The 24,778-nt window shown below is 52.3% G+C and overlaps 2 protein-coding genes across 2 annotated transcripts; both read right to left on the bottom strand.

The window, feature by feature from the left end:
* Nucleotides 1–5,825: 5,825 nt before the first annotated feature.
* Nucleotides 5,826–6,827, bottom strand: LOC148055556 (E3 ubiquitin-protein ligase Topors-like). The gene has a single exon (XM_087759917.1). It carries the CDS (start codon nucleotides 6,825–6,827, stop codon nucleotides 5,880–5,882), a length of 948 nt encoding a protein of 315 aa, XP_087616043.1. The 3' UTR covers nucleotides 5,826–5,879.
* Nucleotides 6,828–12,656: 5,829 nt separating this feature from the next.
* On the bottom strand, nucleotides 12,657–13,658 carry LOC148055555 (E3 ubiquitin-protein ligase Topors-like). The gene has a single exon (XM_087759630.1). It carries the CDS (start codon nucleotides 13,656–13,658, stop codon nucleotides 12,711–12,713), a length of 948 nt encoding a protein of 315 aa, XP_087615756.1. The 3' UTR covers nucleotides 12,657–12,710.
* Nucleotides 13,659–24,778: the final 11,120 nt, after the last annotated feature.

Here is a 24,778-nt window from a genome sequence, read left to right as displayed (position 1 = left end):
GCTCTCCACGTGCTGCGGTGGGCTGGGGGAGCTGGGGGTGTCGAGCCGCTCCCTCTGACGCTAGAAAAGGAGGAGAGGCCCCGGTCATTCGCTGGTCCAGGGAGGGGTGGAAGAAGTGCCCAGGCCCCTCAAGAAGGAAACCCTCCCAGCTCCCCAGGGTGAGGTTTCCCTGCACAGCTCACCTCTGCTGCTGCGAGCGCACCTCCTGGGTGCCCCGGCTGCCTGAACCAGGCAGGGCCGGGCAAAATCCTTCAATGGCTCTGGGGTCGGGCACTGAGAGTTGCAGTGAAGAACTCCCCGAGCACGACCTCAGCACCAGCAACAGCCTCGCTCAACACTCCAACCTCACGTACTCGCTCAGCTGGAGTGCGGGCACGAGCCAGCTGCGTGAGACTCGCCGCCCAGATATAAGCAGCGAGGGACGCGTGGTCACAATCCATCGCTCGAGGACATCATAGTGCATCGCCTGGAGACGTCGTATTCCATCCCTCGGCGATATCAGAACCCATCCCTCGCTGATGTCACTGTCCATCACGCGGGGAGATGAAAACGGGCCGTCCTCGCCTGCGGTGCTTGCGCACACGTCCGGCGTTACTGCAGTGCCACTGTCCGCTCCGTCTCCCCACCGCTTGTCTTGTGGCCAGCATCGGTGTTTCACGCCAGCCACCGAGGCCTCGGCCACGTCTTCCCAGAGCCCCGTCAGGTCGCTCTGGCCGCAGCTGTCTCCAGGCACAGGCGGCCAGAGGGTCCACTCGATAACACCTCGTGCCTCCCTTGGAGGCTGCAGGACAAAGTCCCACGGGCTCTCCCCACACCCCAGCACTGCTGGCCAGCCCTCTGGGCTCCCCTGCTTCCTCCTGCGGGGGTCACAGGCGGCACTTGGCTCGCTCTCAGAGATCTTGTCCTACCCGGAGGGGAATGAAAGGCGATGGCTGCCTCCAGCCCCAAGCCCTGGGCGTCCATTTGCCGAAGGTGGCTGCAGCGCACACAGCCCGTGGAGACCCCACAGGACGCGGTCACTTCTCCACAAGGGTTTTTTCTGCAGTTCCTGACGCCCCTTGGGCCGGGCTGGGGCTGGATGGGGCCCAGCCTCCCCCGCTCAGAGTCTGCAGGGCGATGGGGGGACACAGCACCAAACAGACCCGGCGTCTCTGCCTGCCGTGAGCCATCAGAGCAGGCTTTGGGAAGAAGGTGGAGCCTTTTCCCTGTCAAAGCTCAGCTTGGTCTGGGGGCTCGTGGGCGGCAACCGCTGGCAGTGCCGCCTTGGGACAGGAAAGAAGATGGCCGCCTCGCCCAGCTCCTCAGGTGGGGCTCGCCAGCCGGATGGGCAGGCGGCAGCCATGCCAGAACCATCCCTCCTCCCCACCCACAGCCGCTGCACCCAGGGCCTGGCCAGCCCTTTCCCTGGGGGCTCTCGGGGCCGGCACAAGCCCCACCGCGGCTGCTGCCATTCGGCGCGGCTACAGGGTGGTCTCCCCACCCGCGGCCGTCAGTGGCACCCAGACATTTCATGTCTCTCAAGTTCCTGCCATGCCTGGACAGGACCCAGCCAGGGCGGTGCCCTGAGAGGGACCCGCCTGTTCCCCGCTAGGCCGCGTCCTGCTCTCTCCCGATCACAGCGTGGCCCAGCGGGACATGGTGGGGGATGCGGCCGTGCCATCCTCCTGAACGCTTCTTTGGTGCACTTTGGGAGAGCGCTTGATCAAATGCAGGGCTTGGTGTCCCCACAGCCTGCAACAGGTGCTTCTCGAGCCTCGGGAGGCCCTGGGCCTGCAACGACAGACAGCATCGGCAGGCCCTTGTCCCTCCTCTCTTTTTCATGCTAGCCCTTCCTCCTGCTCTCTGCCGCTCTGCCCAGAGCCCGTCTGTGAGGGAGGTCTCTTCCTGGGAGAGTGGGGGAAAGCGGGCAGCCACGGATGGCCTGGCTCCGTCATCTCTGTCCTCTCCCATGCAGCAGCGACCGAGAGCCACGAGCTGCCGCTGCCCCGGAGAGAAAGCGAGGGCCTTGTGACTCTCGTTGGGTGCTCTGTGCCCCAGGTGCCCCCAGGTCTTGAGGTTAGCCATGGGAAGGAGCACGCAAAAGACACGGGCAGGACCCGAACTGCCTATGGCACCAGGGAATGCACCTGGAGAGACATTTACGTGGTGAAGGCTGAGCTGTGGAGACTCTTGGAGGCCGGCAACCAACCTGGCAGTGCTCTTTCCGGTGCCTGCCTCCCTGTCCTGCTCTCCAGTGCTCTGCCCACGGATGGAGATCTTTTCATTCTGGGAGGGTGGGGGTCGGCAGACAGCCTTGCAGGACGGTGCCTGTAGCTCTGGGAAAAAACCAAAGCAAGGCCAAAGCTCTGAGCAGGGAGAAAGTCAAATCACTGGAGGAGCTTCTGGGCCTGTGCGGCCTCCCCGCAGCCTGCTTTCATCTCCCCAGATGTGCGCTTTGCAGGCAAAGGAGGGGTTGATAGTCCTCAGCCAGCACTGGGGCTCTTCTCTCCTGGAGGCGTGTGCGAGGCGGGCTGGAGAAGGGGGTGCCACGGAGCCTGGAGACGGTGCGCTGCGAGCCCTGAGGAGCATCCACCAAGGTGATCTGCAGGGAGATGACAACAGAAGGCACCCTGTTAGCACCCCTGTTTAAGCAGGGCCCAGGCAGTCAGCCACACAGCTGATCCACAGCGCAAAGTCACTCATTCAAATCCCATCAGGAGAAGTCAGGCAAATCTCTGGACCAGTCTGGTGCTGCCAAGCGTATCTAGTGGGTAATCTGGGCAAGTGCAAATGAGCGGCTTTGAAACTCAAAAGGGACTTTGTGCTTTTGCACCTTTCTGGGTAAGAAAGAAAAGAGTCTTCTAATGTTTACAATGAAGTTTCTTACCTGGTAACTCCAGCGAAAGAGGGCTAAGAGCTGCTGGGGTTCATGGCCCCAGGTAAAAGGTCATCAGCTTTCCCATCTTGCCAATAATCTGCAGGAGCTGCACTGCCCTCTAACCGCTTAATTAACAAAAGAAACCCCGCACTTCAGTATCCCTGAAGAGGTACTGCCAGATGCCATTGCAGGTGGCTAATAGCAGTAGGCATTTTAGCAAAGCCTGTTAAGAATTGCTTCTGTCTTGTTCATTAATGTGTAACTTCATTTTGAACTTGGTCAAGAGATGATTTTCACTGTTTGTACTTGCAATAACATGACGGTAGGCCCTAATGCCCAGCATGTGTCTTGTGGTTCTCAGTCACGCTAGTCCAAGAAAACGGTAACGCGTTGCAGGAACTGACCTGCATTAAGCTAACTGAAGAACAGACAAATGAGCAATAACGGGTCACACACACATGTACACCGTCATATTACAGAAGCGCTGGGCGACTAGCACAACGGAGCTGGAATCGCACGGTGCTTTATTAACGTCTCTGTCTTGCGCTCTTTTACGGGCTGTCTTGCTCCCGTTCCTCAGGAAAAGGCGGCTGCGAATGACTCCTTGGCAGGGTGTCGTGAGAAGCTGTGAAGAACACGGGACCCTTGCTTTCATGCCAAGGCAGTGCTGAATGCACTGTGAGTTCTCCTTTACTGTTTGGCTTTAAAGGCAGTCTTCCTGAGCTGTCCTGTTACGTACTTTTAGGTCCCTGCATTGCTCTTTGCATAACGATTTGTGTGGCGCTGGTATTAAACACCTGGCTGTGGTGGGTTGACCTTGGCTGGATGCCAGGTGCCCACATCCATCCGCTCCATCACTCCCCCTCCTCAGCTGGACAAGGGAGAGAAAAGAGACCGAAAGGCTCGTGGGTCGAGATAAGGAGAGGGAGATCACTCACCAGTTACCGTCATGAGCAAAACCAGACTCGACTCGGGGAAATCGGTTTAATTCATTGCCATTAAAATCAGAGCAGGGTAATGAGAAATAAAGCCAGATCTTAAAACACCTTCCCCCGACCCCTTGCTTCTTCCCAGGCTCAACTTCACTTCCGATTTCTCGACCTCCTCCCGTCGAGCGGTGCTGGGGGACTGGGCCTTTGCCAGTGGCGGGTCCGTCTTGGAGCCGGCTGGCATTGGCTCCGTCGGACACAGGGGAAGCTTCTAGCAGCCTCTCACAGAAGCCACTCCTGTAATCCCCCTGCTACCAAAGCCCTGCCACGCCAACCCAATAGGCTGGCAGAAAACTTGAGCAGCAAAGTCAGGTATAAAACTCTACACGTTGAAGCAATTCTACAACATCTCAGGGGGACAAAATGGTGTGCTGGACTAGTTCTGTTGCTCAATAGGGTCAGTAAACTCTGCGGTAGAGAGCTCTTGATGCGCGTGGACATGCCCATCCCTTTCCCTGGCCCTCAACATGATTACGGATATCCTGTCACCTCCGGCAGAGTCCTGAGCCATCTTTGTATCACTGTTCCAGCGGAGACAGCACAGGAATGGAAAAAGGACTGTGGATTGAATTGGCCGGGGAAATAAGCCATCGTGCTCTCATCGTCCCGCTAGTGCCTCCGAGCCTGGTGCTGCACCAAGGCAGTCTCCCTTAGGCGGAGCTTGGGAAGGGAGAAAAGCGAGAGCAGAACTGTCTTTCTCTCTGTTCGTGATCTGGAGAGACACAGGCGAGCGAAAAGACCCTAGGTCAAGACCCTAAAGCTTAGGAAAGCAAACTTTCAGTGGTTGAAGGAACTGGTGGACGGGACCCGCTGGGAAACTGCCCTCTGGGATAAAGGCGCAGAAAAGAGCTGGCAGCTATTTAAAGCTATTTTTCCTTAAAGCACCAGAACTCTCGATTTCCACGTGCAAGGAACTGGGCAAGGAAGGCAGGAGACCAGCATGGCTGAGCAAGGACCTCCTGGTCAAACTGAAACACAAGCAGAAAGTGCACAGGCAGCGGAAGCGCGGACACGCGTCCCGGGAAGAACACAGGGACGCTGCCTGGGAGTGTAGGGATGGGGTCAGGAAAGCTAGGGCACAGCTGGAGCTGAATTCGGTAAGGGATGGGAAGGGTAATAGAGAGAGCCTCCCACTTTGATTTTAGGAGTAGTGAAAGACGGCCTGGGGCACTGAATTTGGGTTCTTTGTTTGGACAAGTGTGACGTTGGTTGCCTCAGCTCTTGTAGGTCGAACAATGCCTCTCCCCTCACACCAGCTCTGTTTTTTTTCTTTCTCTGAGCAACCTGATGTAGTTGAAGATGCCCCTGCTCATTGCAGGGGTTGGACAAGATGACCTTTAATGGTCATCTAATTTCTATGGGCTGACAGGCGTTAGGAATCCCTTGCTCTGTCCCTGAACCACAACGCTGGCTCTCTGTGCGCTGCAGAGGGCATCCACGCCGGGGCTCCACACAGACCTCCCTGAAGCACTTGTAACAGCCTCGGATCACACCAGGGCGGGGGTGTTCCCGCAGAACAAGAGCTCCGCTTAAACCAGAGCACCTCTGAGGCAACGGCTGGTGCAAGCTATTGCCACCCTTTGGCAGGGGAACCGAAGCAGAGAGGGCCTGAGCCTCGTCCCGTCTCCTGCCCCCGTTCCTCTGCCCTGCGGAGTAACAGGACCCACAGTGGGTGCACCCCGTCCCTTGAGTCCCGTAGCCCAGGAACATGGCACTGCCGGTGCTAGTACCGGACTGCAGGCTCCGTTCCCAGCTTGCAAGGCTTCGGGGTGGAGGAGGTAGGAGGGCTGAGTGGACCCATGAGGAAACGGTGGGCGAAGCACCAGGAAAGGGGGAGAAAGCAGCACGGGTCGGGTAGCAACGCCACCTGCACAGTTAGTAATACTGAGACTTTTCCTGCAGTTTTCATGCCTTTATTTTCTTTTATTTCTTCATAATTCGGTGTAGGGGTCCGGGATCTCTTGGGGACCGGCCTGAGCCCCAGCTGCGGGCTCGGCCGTGGTTTGGCCAGCCCCTGAGGCAGCCTCCCAGTGTCACCGATGGTGGGGTGGCTTCTTGCGGGGCTGGGAGGGGTCCTCAGGGCGGCCGGCCCTCCTCTTGGGGGCTCGCCGGGCGCCCCCAGGGGAGCGTTGGCTGCCCCGGCTGGGAGTGGAGGGCCCGGGCACAGCCTCCTCTGGGTCCTCCCGCAGCACCTCTCGCTCCCCGTGGGTGGGAACGGGGGCACTGGGGGGGCTGCCGGGACCCCCCCGAAGGGCTGGGCTGGGGGCAGGAGACCCCCCTCGGGAGGCAGCGGGGCCGGCAGCAGCCTCGCGGCTGCCCTCCCGCCCCGCGGCAGCACGGGCGTCCTCGAGGCCCATCCGACGTCGGGCCTCCCCGCTGCACTGGCGCACGATGGTGTCAATGAGCTGGTGGACAAAGCTCCTCGTGCGCCTGCCCAGGGAGGCCCGCAGCAGCTGGATCAGAGCCTCCCCATCCAGGCCAAAGTAGTGCAGGCTGGATATGAGGAGGCTCTGCGCTGCTGCTGCTTCCTGGGCATCCTCAAAGAGCTGCCCCAGCTCCTGATGCAGCCAGGGCAGCACGGGGCGGAGGACAGCGGGGTAGAGGCGGAAGATGGACGCCCAGACGCAGGCATAGAAGCCGCCCACTGGAGCCATGGGCAGCGGCCCCGCGCCTGGGGGCCGGGCCGCTGCAGGCTGACGGAGGCTGTGGGCGGCTGGCTGTGCGGGAGCTCCTCCTCTCAGGTGGCCGACGACGGATGGTGCCGCAGGTGGTGGGATGACGTGCTCCTCAAAGTCGTCGTCCTCCCGCACCGAGTGCAAGATGGAGCTCACCCTCCTTTTGCAGAGGGGGCACTCGGGCTTGCTCTCAGCCCACCGCAGGATGCAAGGGTAACAGAACTGGTGGAGGCATGGCATCACGTAGCTGGCCTCCTCCCAGCTGTCCAGGCATATTGGACAGCGGTTCTCCAGCTCCGTGGCCATGCTCTCCACGTGCTGCGGTGGGCTGGGGGGAGCTGGGGGTGTCGAGCCGCTCCCTCTGACGCTAGAAAAGGAGGAGAGGCCCCGGTCATTCGCTGGTCCAGGGAGGGGTGGAAGAAGTGCCCAGGCCCCTCAAGAAGGAAACCCTCCCAGCTCCCCAGGGTGAGGTTTCCCTGCACAGCTCACCTCTGCTGCTGCGAGCGCACCTCCTGGGTGCCCCGGCTGCCTGAACCAGGCAGGGCCGGGCAAAATCCTTCAATGGCTCTGGGGTCGGGCACTGAGAGTTGCAGTGAAGAACTCCCCGAGCACGACCTCAGCACCAGCAACAGCCTCGCTCAACACTCCAACCTCACGTACTCGCTCAGCTGGAGTGCGGGCACGAGCCAGCTGCGTGAGACTCGCCGCCCAGATATAAGCAGCGAGGGACGCGTGGTCACAATCCATCGCTCGAGGACATCATAGTGCATCGCCTGGAGACGTCGTATTCCATCCCTCGGCGATATCAGAACCCATCCCTCGCTGATGTCACTGTCCATCACGCGGGGAGATGAAAACGGGCCGTCCTCGCCTGCGGTGCTTGCGCACACGTCCGGCGTTACTGCAGTGCCACTGTCCGCTCCGTCTCCCCACCGCTTGTCTTGTGGCCAGCATCGGTGTTTCACGCCAGCCACCGAGGCCTCGGCCACGTCTTCCCAGAGCCCCGTCAGGTCGCTCTGGCCGCAGCTGTCTCCAGGCACAGGCGGCCAGAGGGTCCACTCGATAACACCTCGTGCCTCCCTTGGAGGCTGCAGGACAAAGTCCCACGGGCTCTCCCCACACCCCAGCACTGCTGGCCAGCCCTCTGGGCTCCCCTGCTTCCTCCTGCGGGGGTCACAGGCGGCACTTGGCTCGCTCTCAGAGATCTTGTCCTACCCGGAGGGGAATGAAAGGCGATGGCTGCCTCCAGCCCCAAGCCCTGGGCGTCCATTTGCCGAAGGTGGCTGCAGCGCACACAGCCCGTGGAGACCCCACAGGACGCGGTCACTTCTCCACAAGGGTTTTTTCTGCAGTTCCTGACGCCCCTTGGGCCGGGCTGGGGCTGGATGGGGCCCAGCCTCCCCCGCTCAGAGTCTGCAGGGCGATGGGGGGACACAGCACCAAACAGACCCGGCGTCTCTGCCTGCCGTGAGCCATCAGAGCAGGCTTTGGGAAGAAGGTGGAGCCTTTTCCCTGTCAAAGCTCAGCTTGGTCTGGGGGCTCGTGGGCGGCAACCGCTGGCAGTGCCGCCTTGGGACAGGAAAGAAGATGGCCGCCTCGCCCAGCTCCTCAGGTGGGGCTCGCCAGCCGGATGGGCAGGCGGCAGCCATGCCAGAACCATCCCTCCTCCCCACCCACAGCCGCTGCACCCAGGGCCTGGCCAGCCCTTTCCCTGGGGGCTCTCGGGGCCGGCACAAGCCCCACCGCGGCTGCTGCCATTCGGCGCGGCTACAGGGTGGTCTCCCCACCCGCGGCCGTCAGTGGCACCCAGACATTTCATGTCTCTCAAGTTCCTGCCATGCCTGGACAGGACCCAGCCAGGGCGGTGCCCTGAGAGGGACCCGACTGTTCCCCGCTAGGCCGCGTCCTGCTCTCTCCCGATCACAGCGTGGCCCAGCGGGACATGGTGGGGGATGCGGCCGTGCCATCCTCCTGAACGCTTCTTTGGTGCACTTTGGGAGAGCGCTTGATCAAATGCAGGGCTTGGTGTCCCCACAGCCTGCAACAGGTGCTTCTCGAGCCTCGGGAGGCCCTGGGCCTGCAACGACAGACAGCATCGGCAGGCCCTTGTCCCTCCTCTCTTTTTCATGCTAGCCCTTCCTCCTGCTCTCTGCCGCTCTGCCCAGAGCCCGTCTGTGAGGGAGGTCTCTTCCTGGGAGAGTGGGGGAAAGCGGGCAGCCACGGATGGCCTGGCTCCGTCATCTCTGTCCTCTCCCATGCAGCAGCGACCGAGAGCCACGAGCTGCCGCTGCCCCGGAGAGAAAGCGAGGGCCTTGTGACTCTCGTTGGGTGCTCTGTGCCCCAGGTGCCCCCAGGTCTTGAGGTTAGCCATGGGAAGGAGCACGCAAAAGACACGGGCAGGACCCGAACTGCCTATGGCACCAGTGAATGCACCTGGAGAGACATTTACGTGGTGAAGGCTGAGCTGTGGAGACTCTTGGAGGCCGGCAACCAACCTGGCAGTGCTCTTTCCGGTGCCTGCCTCCCTGTCCTGCTCTCCAGTGCTCTGCCCACGGATGGAGATCTTTTCATTCTGGGAGGGTGGGGGTCGGCAGACAGCCTTGCAGGACGGTGCCTGTAGCTCTGGGAAAAAACCAAAGCAAGGCCAAAGCTCTGAGCAGGGAGAAAGTCAAATCACTGGAGGAGCTTCTGGGCCTGTGCGGCCTCCCCGCAGCCTGCTTTCATCTCCCCAGATGTGCGCTTTGCAGGCAAAGGAGGGGTTGATAGTCCTCAGCCAGCACTGGGGCTCTTCTCTCCTGGAGGCGTGTGCGAGGCGGGCTGGAGAAGGGGGTGCCACGGAGCCTGGAGACGGTGCGCTGCGAGCCCTGAGGAGCATCCACCAAGGTGATCTGCAGGGAGATGACAACAGAAGGCACCCTGTTAGCACCCCTGTTTAAGCAGGGCCCAGGCAGTCAGCCACACAGCTGATCCACAGCGCAAAGTCACTCATTCAAATCCCATCAGGAGAAGTCAGGCAAATCTCTGGACCAGTCTGGTGCTGCCAAGCGTATCTAGTGGGTAATCTGGGCAAGTGCAAATGAGCGGCTTTGAAACTCAAAAGGGACTTTGTGCTTTTGCACCTTTCTGGGTAAGAAAGAAAAGAGTCTTCTAATGTTTACAATGAAGTTTCTTACCTGGTAACTCCAGCGAAAGAGGGCTAAGAGCTGCTGGGGTTCATGGCCCCAGGTAAAAAGGTCATCAGCTTTCCCATCTTGCCAGTAATCTGCAGGAGCTGCACTGCCCTCTAACCGCTTAATTAACAAAAGAAACCCCGCACTTCAGTATCCCTGAAGAGGTACTGCCAGATGCCATTGCAGGTGGCTAATAGCAGTAGGCACTTTAGCAAAGCCTGTTAAGAATTGCTTCTGTCTTGTTCATTAATGTGTAACTTCATTTTGAACTTGGTCAAGAGATGATTTTCACTGTTTGTACTTGCAATAACATGACGGTAGGCCCTAATGCCCAGCATGTGTCTTGTGGTTCTCAGTCACGCTAGTCCAAGAAAACGGTAACGCGTTGCAGGAACTGACCTGCATTAAGCTAACTGAAGAACAGACAAATGAGCAATAACGGGTCACACACACATGTACACCGTCATATTACAGAAGCGCTGGGCGACTAGCACAACGGAGCTGGAATCGCACGGTGCTTTATTAACGTCTCTGTCTTGCGCTCTTTTACGGGCTGTCTTGCTCCCGTTCCTCAGGAAAAGGCGGCTGCGAATGACTCCTTGGCAGGGTGTCGTGAGAAGCTGTGAAGAACACGGGACCCTTGCTTTCATGCCAAGGCAGTGCTGAATGCACTGTGAGTTCTCCTTTACTGTTTGGCTTTAAAGGCAGTCTTCCTGAGCTGTCCTGTTACGTACTTTTAGGTCCCTGCATTGCTCTTTGCATAACGATTTGTGTGGCGCTGGTATTAAACACCTGGCTGTGGTGGGTTGACCTTGGCTGGATGCCAGGTGCCCACATCCATCCGCTCCATCACTCCCCCTCCTCAGCTGGACAAGGGAGAGAAAAGAGACCGAAAGGCTCGTGGGTCGAGATAAGGAGAGGGAGATCACTCACCAGTTACCGTCATGAGCAAAACCAGACTCGACTCGGGGAAATCGGTTTAATTCATTGCCATTAAAATCAGAGCAGGGTAATGAGAAATAAAGCCAGATCTTAAAACACCTTCCCCCGACCCCTTGCTTCTTCCCAGGCTCAACTTCACTTCCGATTTCTCGACCTCCTCCCGTCGAGCGGTGCTGGGGGACTGGGCCTTTGCCAGTGGCGGGTCCGTCTTGGAGCCGGCTGGCATTGGCTCCGTCGGACACAGGGGAAGCTTCTAGCAGCCTCTCACAGAAGCCACTCCTGTAATCCCCCTGCTACCAAAGCCCTGCCACGCCAACCCAATAGGCTGGCAGAAAACTTGAGCAGCAAAGTCAGGTATAAAACTCTACACGTTGAAGCAATTCTACAACATCTCAGGGGGACAAAATGGTGTGCTGGACTAGTTCTGTTGCTCAATAGGGTCAGTAAACTCTGCGGTAGAGAGCTCTTGATGCGCGTGGACATGCCCATCCCTTTCCCTGGCCCTCAACATGATTACGGATATCCTGTCACCTCCGGCAGAGTCCTGAGCCATCTTTGTATCACTGTTCCAGCGGAGACAGCACAGGAATGGAAAAAGGACTGTGGATTGAATTGGCCGGGGAAATAAGCCATCGTGCTCTCATCGTCCCGCTAGTGCCTCCGAGCCTGGTGCTGCACCAAGGCAGTCTCCCTTAGGCGGAGCTTGGGAAGGGAGAAAAGCGAGAGCAGAACTGTCTTTCTCTCTGTTCGTGATCTGGAGAGACACAGGCGAGCGAAAAGACCCTAGGTCAAGACCCTAAAGCTTAGGAAAGCAAACTTTCAGTGGTTGAAGGAACTGGTGGACGGGACCCGCTGGGAAACTGCCCTCTGGGATAAAGGCGCAGAAAAGAGCTGGCAGCTATTTAAAGCTATTTTTCCTTAAAGCACCAGAACTCTCGATTTCCACGTGCAAGGAACTGGGCAAGGAAGGCAGGAGACCAGCATGGCTGAGCAAGGACCTCCTGGTCAAACTGAAACACAAGCAGAAAGTGCACAGGCAGCGGAAGCGCGGACACGCGTCCCGGGAAGAACACAGGGACGCTGCCTGGGAGTGTAGGGATGGGGTCAGGAAAGCTAGGGCACAGCTGGAGCTGAATTCGGTAAGGGATGGGAAGGGTAATAGAGAGAGCCTCCCACTTTGATTTTAGGAGTAGTGAAAGACGGCCTGGGGCACTGAATTTGGGTTCTTTGTTTGGACAAGTGTGACGTTGGTTGCCTCAGCTCTTGTAGGTCGAACAATGCTTCTCCCCTCACACCAGCTCTGTTTTTTTTCTTTCTCTGAGCAACCTGATGTAGTTGAAGATGCCCCTGCTCATTGCAGGGGGGTTGGACAAGATGACCTTTAATGGTCATCTAATTTCTATGGGCTGACAGGCGTTAGGAATCCCTTGCTCTGTCCCTGAACCACAACGCTGGCTCTCTGTGCGCTGCAGAGGGCATCCACGCCGGGGCTCCACACAGACCTCCCTGAAGCACTTGTAACAGCCTCGGATCACACCAGGGCGGGGGTGTTCCCGCAGAACAAGAGCTCCGCTTAAACCAGAGCACCTCTGAGGCAACGGCTGGTGCAAGCTATTGCCACCCTTTGGCAGGGGAACCGAAGCAGAGAGGGCCTGAGCCTCGTCCCGTCTCCTGCCCCCGTTCCTCTGCCCTGCGGAGTAACAGGACCCACAGTGGGTGCACCCCGTCCCTTGAGTCCCGTAGCCCAGGAACATGGCACTGCCGGTGCTAGTACCGGACTGCAGGCTCCGTTCCCAGCTTGCAAGGCTTCGGGGTGGAGGAGGTAGGAGGGCTGAGTGGACCCATGAGGAAACGGTGGGCGAAGCACCAGGAAAGGGGGAGAAAGCAGCACGGGTCGGGTAGCAACGCCACCTGCACAGTTAGTAATACTGAGACTTTTCCTGCAGTTTTCATGCCTTTATTTTCTTTTATTTCTTCATAATTCGGTGTAGGGGTCCGGGATCTCTTGGGGACCGGCCTGAGCCCCAGCTGCGGGCTCGGCCGTGGTTTGGCCAGCCCCTGAGGCAGCCTCCCAGTGTCACCGATGGTGGGGTGGCTTCTTGCGGGGCTGGGAGGGGTCCTCAGGGCGGCCGGCCCTCCTCTTGGGGGCTCGCCGGGCGCCCCCAGGGGAGCGTTGGCTGCCCCGGCTGGGAGTGGAGGGCCCGGGCACAGCCTCCTCTGGGTCCTCCCGCGGCACCTCTCGCTCCCCGTGGGTGGGAACGGGGGCACTGGGGGGGCTGCCGGGACCCCCCCGAAGGGCTGGGCTGGGGGCAGGAGACCCCCCTCGGGAGGCAGCGGGGCCGGCAGCAGCCTCGCGGCTGCCCTCCCGCCCCGCGGCAGCACGGGCGTCCTCGAGGCCCATCCGACGTCGGGCCTCCCCGCCGCACTGGCGCACGATGGTGTCAATGAGCTGGTGGACAAAGCTCCTCGTGCGCCTGCCCAGGGAGGCCCGCAGCAGCTGGATCAGAGCCTCCCCATCCAGGCCAAAGTAGTGCAGGCTGGATATGAGGAGGCTCTGCGCTGCTGCTGCTTCCTGGGCATCCTCAAAGAGCTGCCCCAGCTCCTGATGCAGCCAGGGCAGCACGGGGCGGAGGACAGCGGGGTAGAGGCGGAAGATGGACGCCCAGACGCAGGCATAGAAGCCGCCCACTGGAGCCATGGGCAGCGGCCCCGCGCCTGGGGGCCGGGCCGCTGAAGGCTGACGGAGGCTGTGGGCGGCTGGCTGTGCGGGAGCTCCTCCTCTCAGGTGGCCGACGACGGATGGTGCCGCAGGTGGTGGGATGACGTGCTCCTCAAAGTCGTCGTCCTCCCGCACCGAGTGCAAGATGGAGCTCACCCTCCTTTTGCAGAGGGGGCACTCGGGCTTGCTCTCAGCCCACCGCAGGATGCAAGGGTAACAGAACTGGTGGAGGCATGGCATCACGTAGCTGGCCTCCTCCCAGCTGTCCAGGCATATTGGACAGCGGTTCTCCAGCTCCGTGGCCATGCTCTCCACGTGCTGCGGTGGGCTGGGGGGAGCTGGGGGTGTCGAGCCGCTCCCTCTGACGCTAGAAAAGGAGGAGAGGCCCCGGTCATTCGCTGGTCCAGGGAGGGGTGGAAGAAGTGCCCAGGCCCCTCAAGAAGGAAACCCTCCCAGCTCCCCAGGGTGAGGTTTCCCTGCACAGCTCACCTCTGCTGCTGCGAGCGCACCTCCTGGGTGCCCCGGCTGCCTGAACCAGGCAGGGCCGGGCAAAATCCTTCAATGGCTCTGGGGTCGGGCACTGAGAGTTGCAGTGAAGAACTCCCCGAGCACGACCTCAGCACCAGCAACAGCCTCGCTCAACACTCCAACCTCACGTACTCGCTCAGCTGGAGTGCGGGCACGAGCCAGCTGCGTGAGACTCGCCGCCCAGATATAAGCAGCGAGGGACGCGTGGTCACAATCCATCGCTCGAGGACATCATAGTGCATCGCCTGGAGACGTCGTATTCCATCCCTCGGCGATATCAGAACCCACCCCTCGCTGATGTCACTGTCCATCACGCGGGGAGATGAAAACGGGCCGTCCTCGCCTGCGGTGCTTGCGCACACGTCCGGCGTTACTGCAGTGCCACTGTCCGCTCCGTCTCCCCACCGCTTGTCTTGTGGCCAGCATCGGTGTTTCACGCCAGCCACCGAGGCCTCGGCCACGTCTTCCCAGAGCCCCGTCAGGTCGCTCTGGCCGCAGCTGTCTCCAGGCACAGGCGGCCAGAGGGTCCACTCGATAACACCTCGTGCCTCCCTTGGAGGCTGCAGGACAAAGTCCCACGGGCTCTCCCCACACCCCAGCACTGCTGGCCAGCCCTCTGGGCTCCCCTGCTTCCTCCTGCGGGGGTCACAGGCGGCACTTGGCTCGCTCTCAGAGATCTTGTCCTACCCGGAGGGGAATGAAAGGCGATGGCTGCCTCCAGCCCCAAGCCCTGGGCGTCCATTTGCCGAAGGTGGCTGCAGCGCACACAGCCCGTGGAGACCCCACAGGACGCGGTCACTTCTCCACAAGGGTTTTTTCTGCAGTTCCTGACGCCCCTTGGGCCGGGCTGGGGCTGGATGGGGCCCAGCCTCCCCCGCTCAGAGTCTGCAGGGCGATGGGGGGACACAGCACCAAACAGACCCGGCGTCTCTGCCTGCCGTGAGCCATCAGAGCAGGCTTTGGGAAGAAGGTGGAGCCTTTTCCCTGTCAAAGCTCAGCTTGGTCTGGGGGCTCGTGGGCGGCAACCGCTGGCAGTGCCGCCTTGGGACAGGAAAGAAGATGGCCGCCTCGCCCAGCTCCTCAGGTGGGGCTCGCCAGCCGGATGGGCAGGCGGCAGCCATGCCAGAACCATCCCTCCTCCCCACCCACAGCCGCTGCACCCAGGGCCTGGCCAGCCCTTTCCCTGGGGGCTCTCGGGGCCGGCACAAGCCCCACCGCGGCTGCTGCCATTCGGCGCGGCTACAGGGTGGTCTCCCCACCCGCGGCCGTCAGTGGCACCCAGACATTTCATGTCTCTCAAGGTCCTGCCATGCCTGGACAGGACCCAGCCAGGGCGGTGCCCTGAGAGGGACCCGCCTGTTCCCCGCTAGGCCGCGTCCTGCTCTCTCCCGATCACAGCGTGGCCCAGCGGGACATGGTGGGGGATGCGGCCGTGCCATCCTCCTGAACGCTTCTTTGGTGCACTTTGGGAGAGCGCTTGATCAAATGCAGGGCTTGGTGTCCCCACAGCCTGCAACAGGTGCTTCTCGAGCCTCGGGAGGCCCTGGGCCTGCAACGACAGACAGCATCGGCAGGCCCTTGTCCCTCCTCTCTTTTTCATGCTAGCCCTTCCTCCTGCTCTCTGCCGCTCTGCCCAGAGCCCGTCTGTGAGGGAGGTCTCTTCCTGGGAGAGTGGGGGAAAGCGGGCAGCCACGGATGGCCTGGCTCCGTCATCTCTGTCCTCTCCCATGCAGCAGCGACCGAGAGCCACGAGCTGCCGCTGCCCCGGAGAGAAAGCCAGGGCCTTGTGACTCTCGTTGGGTGCTCTGTGCCCCAGGTGCCCCCAGGTCTTGAGGTTAGCCATGGGAAGGAGCACGCAAAAGACACGGGCAGGACCCGAACTGCCTATGGCACCAGGGAATGCACCTGGAGAGACATTTACGTGGTGAAGGCTGAGCTGTGGAGACTCTTGGAGGCCGGCAACCAACCTGGCAGTGCTCTTTCCGGTGCCTGCCTCCCTGTCCTGCTCTCCAGTGCTCTGCCCACGGATGGAGATCTTTTCATTCTGGGAGGGTGGGGGTCGGCAGACAGCCTTGCAGGACGGTGCCTGTAGCTCTGGGAAAAAACCAAAGCAAGGCCAAAGCTCTGAGCAGGGAGAAAGTCAAATCACTGGAGGAGCTTCTGGGCCTGTGCGGCCTCCCCGCAGCCTGCTTTCATCTCCCCAGATGTGCGCTTTGCAGGCAAAGGAGGGGTTGATAGTCCTCAGCCAGCACTGGGGCTCTTCTCTCCTGGAGGCGTGTGCGAGGCGGGCTGGAGAAGGGGGTGCCACGGAGCCTGGAGACGGTGCGCTGCGAGCCCTGAGGAGCATCCACCAAGGTGATCTGCAGGGAGATGACAACAGAAGGCACCCTGTTAGCATGCCTTTCATGGTGTGTAGGAGTTTGTGTGTATTTTTAAAAATGTACATCAAAACTGTATGCAATAGTACTGAAAGCTTCTACAGTGCTCTGTTATTTTCGTCTTTATTCAATGGCGTGGTTGTTCACATTATACCTGTCAGTACTGTTGAGAGATGATACAGTGCCCATTGTGCGACACATTGGCCCTGTTTTGAGCAGGAGGTTGTACCAGATGACCTCCAAAGGTTCCTTCCCACCTATATCATTTTATGATAATAATGATTGAGATTAATGATTGAGGTTGCTCTTCTTTTAATATCTGCTGAAATCAGATCTGGAAAGGAGGGGAAGCCCTTGCTTAAATCAACAAAGAATTTTTCCTTTTTTTCAGAAGTGTTTGTAAGGACTGAAGTCTTCATCATACTTATGCCTATTTTTAAATATTTTGTCTGTATTTGAAAAATGTAATAAGCAGTTTAGAAAAATATTTTAAATGCATGTTAAACTTATTAAATATTTTTTATATATATGGAAATATTTTTCGTTCATGGTATCTTACAGTGTTTTACAGCATGGCAGCTTCTGCTTTATCATTTTAATTTCTCATTTTATTAAAAGGACTTCCAGTAATTTCTACTAAGTTCCAGAGTAATTCTGTTATTTTCTGATTCCTTGTTCCACTCGTTTTTGGATGTTTTTAATGGAGCATTCTTGATTAATATTTGATATTTTATCAAATGCTGAATGTAAGAAGAGTTAGAGTTACAGCCTGACCATGAGTGGGGAGAGCTTTGGAGGCTGTGGCTGCAGTAGATGGTCTGAGGAGTGCCAGGGGGGGATTTTTTTTCTAAATAGATTTTGCTGATTTTTCTATGTATCCTTTGAAAAATTACGGTAGTCTTATATTTGAAGTCGCCTTATATTTGGGGCAGTATGGTAGTTCTGGCTAAATCCATGAGAACGGCCAGAGTCTATAAGGAAGAACCACAATGAGGTGGAGAAGAAAGCATTCAAAATTTGTTTTGGCAGAAATTGGTTAATTAAGTGTGTTTCACATTACACAAGACCTTAGCCTACCCATCTCACTATCTTTGTTAAATATGTGGCTTCCCAGGAGTAAATCTGGATGAAATGTCGTAGTAGTGTTTAACTTATTTTTTCAAAGGGAAAACACAAAAATCGTACAATTGAGTATATTAGACCAAAGAAATATATACGTTTGCATTTTCCCATGAAATTCTCTCTTCCAGAAAGAAGAAAACTTATGGATAGAGTTGTTGGTTTTAGGTCCCATATTGAGGGAAATGGCAGTATTTTATTTATGTTATGCCCCATCACTCCGAAGACTGGAACACAGATTCCAACAGCAAAGCTGGGTGTGATATATTAATCACAGTGTTTTAGGAATATTGATGTATCAGGAACAACAAGTCAAGACCCTCTTCAGTGTCTCAAACAGATGACCTGGGACAAATACCCCACACATTCTTCCTATCTTTAGCAGCTGTTCCTAGACCTAGGTTAGGTAACATCTTTTCAGGTATTAGTCAGATGATTGAAATAAATTTTTTGAGGTTCATGGCAGTATTTTCTGACTGTAGAAGAATCTTTCCTGGAGGAAAAGTATGATTCTGGGAAGCCAAATGGGCTAAAAATGTATATGGAAGACCTCAGAGATACAGGAGAATGGGCTCAGAGACATGCTAATTTTCTTCTCACCAGTATACTGCATAGCCTACCTTTAGCACACAGTAGACTTAAGTAGGTTCAAGGTCGATTCCTCTTCCCAAATACAGGAATAAATTAATGAAAATATAGAAGTAATTTACATTTAAAGGAAGTTAATGGTACAAGGGGAACTTAACAGCAATTTTCTGTCTCAAAATACAATTCTAGAGATAATTTACAAAAATAATTTAGCCGACTCTAAGTTAATTTTTTGTTCTTAAATTCTATCTGTTAAAAATAGAGCCACACTCAGTGTGTATAAATAAACTAGAAAAATCAGTTTTAAAGTAGTCTATGGGCTTTTCAAGGTGGAGAATGTAATGAAGAGGTTATCAGAAACTATGTCGTCATAAAAGACTCAAGGAGTAATTCCTCTGGTCTGTCTTGTTCCTATAACTGCCGAGAGGCCAAAGAGCTGTCCTTTATGTCAGCCATAGATTTTTGTGCTATAAAGGAAAGTCTTGGGCTGTCAAATTTTCAATTTCCAAGTCTGTGGCAGTCACGTGTTTTCTTCCTCTACACTCTTCATCTAATGGACAACTTTGGGCTGAGCATAGCATGTGAACACACGCATTACATTACTCTGAGTTGCACTATGGGTCAAAAAAGGCTCAATCTTTGAATATGATTCTTAAAAGCAAAAGATGAGGAAGGAAGCAGTGCTACTGATTAGTATTGTAAAGCTTCTATCATTACCTTTTACAGTGAGTAGAAGTTCAAGTAGCTGTGTAGATTCATACGTATTGTATGTATGCATCAAGTATCAATCCATTGTTATCTTACTATAAGGTTGACCAAAGTCTTGGCCTGGATATGCTTGATTTAACTCAGCTTGGGAGACTTTACATATTTTAAGTTCTATGTTTTGTTTTGCTTTTTTTTAATCAACTTAATGCTCAAGGTATTACAAAGAACTTTGAGTAAAACTGAATGCAATGATATAAGCATAGAAGTCCATATATAAATGAACAAACTATTCTGGTAATACTCACTCTTAGCTGCAAATGCAGAGGTAATGAATGGCTGCTATAGTCTATTTCCCATCTGCTTTTACCAGTCTGTTTCTTTTTAATTTTCCAAAATGCTCTGGTATCTAAGAGCTTATTTAGCAAGTTTTTACTTTGGTAATTAATGAAACACTATCATTTTCTAGTATACATCTCTGGGGCTTTTTGAATTGTCATTGTGTTGCCAAGCTTAGGACAACAGCTTGAGTTAAAGCCAAAGATAGCTTTGAATCATTTGGTATCAAGGTACTAATGAGCTCTGCAGACATTTCAAATACAATTTTTCCCTCTTCAGCCAAGTGTGGCTTAATCCACTCTGTTTTTACCATAGGCAGTATGATGTCCAATATATGTTTCTCCTTACTCTGCAAAGAAGGTTTTCAAAAGGTTAAAGTAATGCTTTTTGCAACACAGAAGAGACTTTGCCAATTCCCCTTTTCCTGATGTTAGATTACTATCCATTTCCACCCCGAAATTTGACGGCCTGACAATAAATATTTTTTCCTCAAAATCTCAGATCATGAACTATACTAGTTTGTATATTCTGTTTTGTGCATGTGTTTCCTACCCTTAAAAATTATTTATGAATGGAAGTAAAAAAGCTATTTCTACAGGGTTTATACTCGAGGATTATTTTTCAAAATTCTAGCTGCAACAATGCGAACAAATTACATTCAGATTCCAAGGAAAGAAATTAAGGATTTAATACTGTAGTAAAAGCATTCCAGTAATTACAAATGAATATATCAGGAATTCATTCATCTTGACTGATGTGCTAAGTGAAAGCATGTAGGACGTTAAAAGGATCTTGTATAAATCTTGATAGTATTTCCTGCTTCTTCTTAGAAAATGTGTACATGTTCTGCTATTGATTTGTTTGCAGCCACAAGTAAAATTTCTGGATAGTAAAATCAGTGTGTTCAGTGTGCCCTTTGTAGCCCATTCATTTTCTTTGGTTACAGGTTGTCTTCTCTAAGATGTCACTCAAACTCATGCTATGGCTTTATTTGCCATAGTGTGGCAGTGCTATGGCATTCATCATGGCAGTCACTCCAAGGGTGATGAAATTTGGGATTCAAATTTTCTCTTGGGGAACTCTCTAGGTTTTGCTTCAGATCAAACCTGTCGTCTTAGTATAAACACGTAATTCCACAAAGCACCTACATCTGCTAAAAATACCATGTTGAAGCAAACGACAACAAATCCTCTGATATACAGTGAAGAGGATAGCTGTCCCTTGGGTATTTCCCCAACCATGTTTCCTTTGGTATTGTCATTTGAAGGGTTAAATGTAGCAGAGAAGTTTCTTTCATGCCTTCCCTATCAGCCAAGGTGTCCATCCAAAATGACAAATGCTTTGTTAAAAGGATTGCATGTACAAGTCACTATCTTCAGGGTACTGAAAATTCTTCTTAAGTGCCTCCATATATCATGAAATATTGGTGTTTTTTAATAAACTACCTGTCTTGAATAAAAGGAATCCCCACCCAAGGAAAAATGACCTTACATCATGATTATTTTGTGTTACAGACATCACTCATATGTTCTTCCATAGAGACAAGGTTCATGTCTTCGAATTCAAGATGAGATTTTTTCTGTAGTTCTGGTTGCTATTGTCAGTGATAATCCCACTGATAACAGAATAGCGTACCCTTTCTTTGGGTGGGGAAACATATTTGTGTTTCACTAGAAATGTTTGTTTACCATAAGCACAAGAAACTAAACCAAAAAATCTCAAAAGGGAAGTTTACATGTATTTTTTATAGGACCGGATCTGTAATAAAATCAATGAAATCCAGTGTTTAAACTTTATAGAAATAATTTAATGACCAGCTGCAGCACTAAACACCCTTCCATTTTGATTGGGTTTTAACTCCTCCATCTAGTGATTAATTGCTCCATGAAAGACAAACACATTACATTATACTTTAAGTATAACATCCTGTTTTAAAGATTCCACTAGTGCAGTTTAAATGGTTTTCAACCTGTTCAGACTTTAAAAGGATACTTCAAAGATCCTCCGTTTATCATTACTTCTTGCATATATTCAGGAGCAAGACAATTACTGGCAAGTATTTCCTTTCTCATATTCAGCTTTGGCCTTGCTTGCATTTATACTCCTTTTAAATAAACAGTAATGTAATACTGTGGTGTCACAACTTGTTTTCATTGGAAACACCACGGAAAGTACAGGATTAAGATTGTCTTTTATTTAAATTTGGGGAAAAATTAGAACTTTATTAAAAAGTTCCATAGCTCGTTCCTATGCAGGATGCAGGATGGATTTTATGCATTATTATTAAAGCCATACTCATTGCAGATAACAGAACAGCCTCTAAGACAGTGATTTTAAAAATATTTTAGATATAAACTAGATTTTATCTGATGACTGACAAGTGATATAATTACATTAAACACCTCCATTTCATCCACTCCTCTTCTTACACAATTAGGCTTCCTGTCTTGAGGAAGGCTGAAAAAGAGACTGTGTGTGTCACCAGCATCAAGAAACCTGTGCCACAGTGCAGGATGTATCTATATGAGAAGTATGAACTTAATTTGTTTTTTTAATTCCATTTTATTTCAGTTCGTGTTGCAACCTCCATTTGAGAGTGTTACCTTGAGTTTCATTACAGAATCACAGAAGGGTTGAGGTTGGAAGGGAACTCTGATGAGCCCATCCAGAGAAACAATAGATTCCTGAATGGGAACAGGGGCAGAGGCAAGTGCAGGACCATTTCTTACTTTGAGTCATCTGTGGCTCTGAACACCATTGACAAAATGTGTCCATGGTAAATGCACATTCCTTTGCTAAGCTGGTAGTCTTTGTTCGCTTGCCATATTTTCCCACAGCCAGTGGAGAGCCCAAAGTGAGTGGCACGCGACAGAAATGGACTCAGAAAAATGCGGTACTAACATCAAGATCCAGAGCAGCTGGATGACAGCATCCTACTGGAAGGGAAAAGTGCCAACTGTAAGATCTCTAACAAAATCGCTCTACTCATTTCATGGTCTGAAAGGAAAGACTTGGTGGACCTAATTTAAATTGCAACTAAATGAAATCAAGCATGTTAAGGCTTGTGTAGTGTATAGTAAAGGTAATGTAAATGAAAATCAGATTCTTTATGCCTTGATGTACTAGGTTTTTAGAGACAGAAATGTAATATTAGGTTGAATAATTTTTATCATTGGACTTCAACGGTTATCATTGGACTTCAACAGTTGTATGGAGGTTCTAGTACTTCTCAAGGGAATAGCTGCCAGATATTTAGCTACTTCTTAAAAGTACAAATTCCTTGTTGTTAACAACTGTTCATTGGTTACAGTTACAAGTGCTATATTATTTGGGATTTTTGAAATAGAGGTGATAAGGACAGATTTTATTTCAAACTTTTTCTTTCCATTACTATATGATAGTCTGTAGGTATCTTTATTTATGCTTCTCTATTTTCCATAGTGATCAAAGCAGTTAAGCCAATCTAAAACTGTGTATGTCCAATCTCAACATGTTATGAACTTTATCATCTGAATCCATGTAGTTAAAGATCAGCAAGACAGTGGCACTCCATGTGTTGCTTCATTCTCGCACTGCCTTAATTAGCGCTTGGTGTTCTAGGTATGAAACAGTATGTCTGTGCAGATTGTATACCATTCAGAAAACAATTCACTGAGTTTTGATATACATTTGTATTACTACTTGCACAAATAGAATCATAGAATCGTTCAGGTTGCAAAAGACCTTTAAGATCATCAAGTCCAACCATTAACCCAGCACTGCCAGGTCCACCACTAAACCCTGTCCCTAAGCACCACATCTACATGGCTTTTAAATACCGCCAGGACAAGGAGGTATGCATACCTGCATGACCCTGCATACGCTGCTTTTCCTACAATGTTACAGATTAGCCTTTCCACAAATATATAGGTAGGATCTTATACAAAATTTAGGCATCTAGACACTTCAGATAAGTGCTGAAATTCTTAGGACATTAGACACAGTCTCTAACTTGGAGCCAGTACCCCTTGCCAAGTACTCTTACAGAGATACTTCAACTTTACCCTCCTTCTGTACTGGACTTAACCCAGCCAGCCGACAACAGCCTGGAGGAAAGCAACAGCAATCACTGACCCGTTGCTGGGGCCGGATCTCGCCTGAGTATTAGATCACCTTGTTTCGTAAATACAAGCATTTTACAAGAAGATGAAGGGAGAAAAAGAAAAGGGGGGAAAAAAAGGCAAACCTCAAACCTGGGTTCCCATCTGACTGCAGTAATGTACTTTCCCAAAAGACTGATAACTGAACAAAAAAATATTAGCCGCCTCAGCCTGTATGTTGTTTTTACTAACAATAAGCACCAACATGGGAAAAAGCCCTTGCAGCCTTTTGCATGCCTTGTCACATTTGTTACGGACTAGGGCCTATAAAGGTCTGACCTCTCTTTAGAATTCAAAACGTAGTTGATAACTGGAGTCCTGTCATCTGCTCAGGTACACTTAAAGGAACCTTTTTCAGCTATTTTATTGAATAGGTGCATTCTTACTATATACTCCCCACATATCGTAGAAATACTGGTAGACTATTTCAGGCTTTTTGCTGGCTCAAGTAGCTGCAGGTGGTCCCAGCTATCACTTGGTTCAAACACATCCTACTGAGCAGCATTAAACTCTTGGAACTGAACTTTTGGTTTTATTTACATGCTTGGTTTTGTATTTCTGTGACTTCTGCCAACTGTTCTTGTTTCTCTCTTTTGTGGTTTCTTCTATGGCACCACTGAAGGCTTCTCAGACGTGACTCTACTAACCAACCTTCTAGAGAAAACATTTCCAATAAAACAATGTCTGGCCCTCATGCTGATTATTTTTCTGCTGTGAGATATAGGAGGCAGAGCGTTGGCGGATAAAATATGCCACAAAGTAAAAAGTTGGTGAGTTTATGTTTGTCAATGCCAAATACTTTTTAATGTTAGCATTTTTAAAGCTAAGGCCTCATCTTATTTTAGAACTGAAATACAAGTCATTTAAAAGCCATGTTTGTGGAAGCTAATAGCTCTGAACTTGTTATGTTTTTCCTTAAAAATAGGGGAGGCCATTCGTATTTAAGCAGAACTGCAGGAAATCACATGGATACAGACAGGTACTAAGCCTGATGCTCGCTCGTCTCCCCTCCATGCTCTTTCTGTACATATGCTGGAGCTCTGCTAGGAACCGATGGGTCCGGCAGCAGAAGACAGGAAGCTCTCTTACAAAGAAACTGCCAGATTTCTGTACTCTCTATTCTTCTCCTCCAATTACAAGACCAAAAAAAATTGCACAACAACATGATTCACAAGCCTACTGATGCTGAGCATGAACTGTCATTCAAATTAGAATTTCTGCAGCAATACTTCTCTTTAGGTGATGTCCAGAAAGAGCATGATGAGCATAACTGAATTCAGGAGTCAGGAGGTGAAAAATCTGGCACCTTTACACATTAATGCAGGCTTACTGAGGAACATTACCACCTGCTTTTCCTGCATTATATACTATCTTTTAACGTTAATTTCTTAGGTTTATATTAAAGCTTTATATTGGTCAATTAGCGCAGGCTGAAAGCTTCTCACATTTTCTACTCAAAGATGATCCTCTTGAAAATGTTTGAAATTAAAATTCTAAGTTACTCGAATAAAAATTACATATTAGTTTTATATTTCTTGTTTTGACTGTTTTACCATTTTTAAATGTTATTTTTATCTCATGTCATGCAAATTTTAACAGGGTAAATATTATAAGTACTCCCTACATTGCT

The sequence above is a fragment of the Nipponia nippon genome, unplaced genomic scaffold (genome assembly GCF_047370975.1).
Source record: "Nipponia nippon isolate SJK-2023a ecotype South Korea unplaced genomic scaffold, ASM4737097v1 scaffold_20, whole genome shotgun sequence".
NCBI classification, from domain to species: domain Eukaryota; kingdom Metazoa; phylum Chordata; class Aves; order Pelecaniformes; family Threskiornithidae; genus Nipponia; species Nipponia nippon.
Note: the sequence above shows the minus strand (reverse complement) of the source record. Positions and strands in the feature narration are given on the sequence as shown.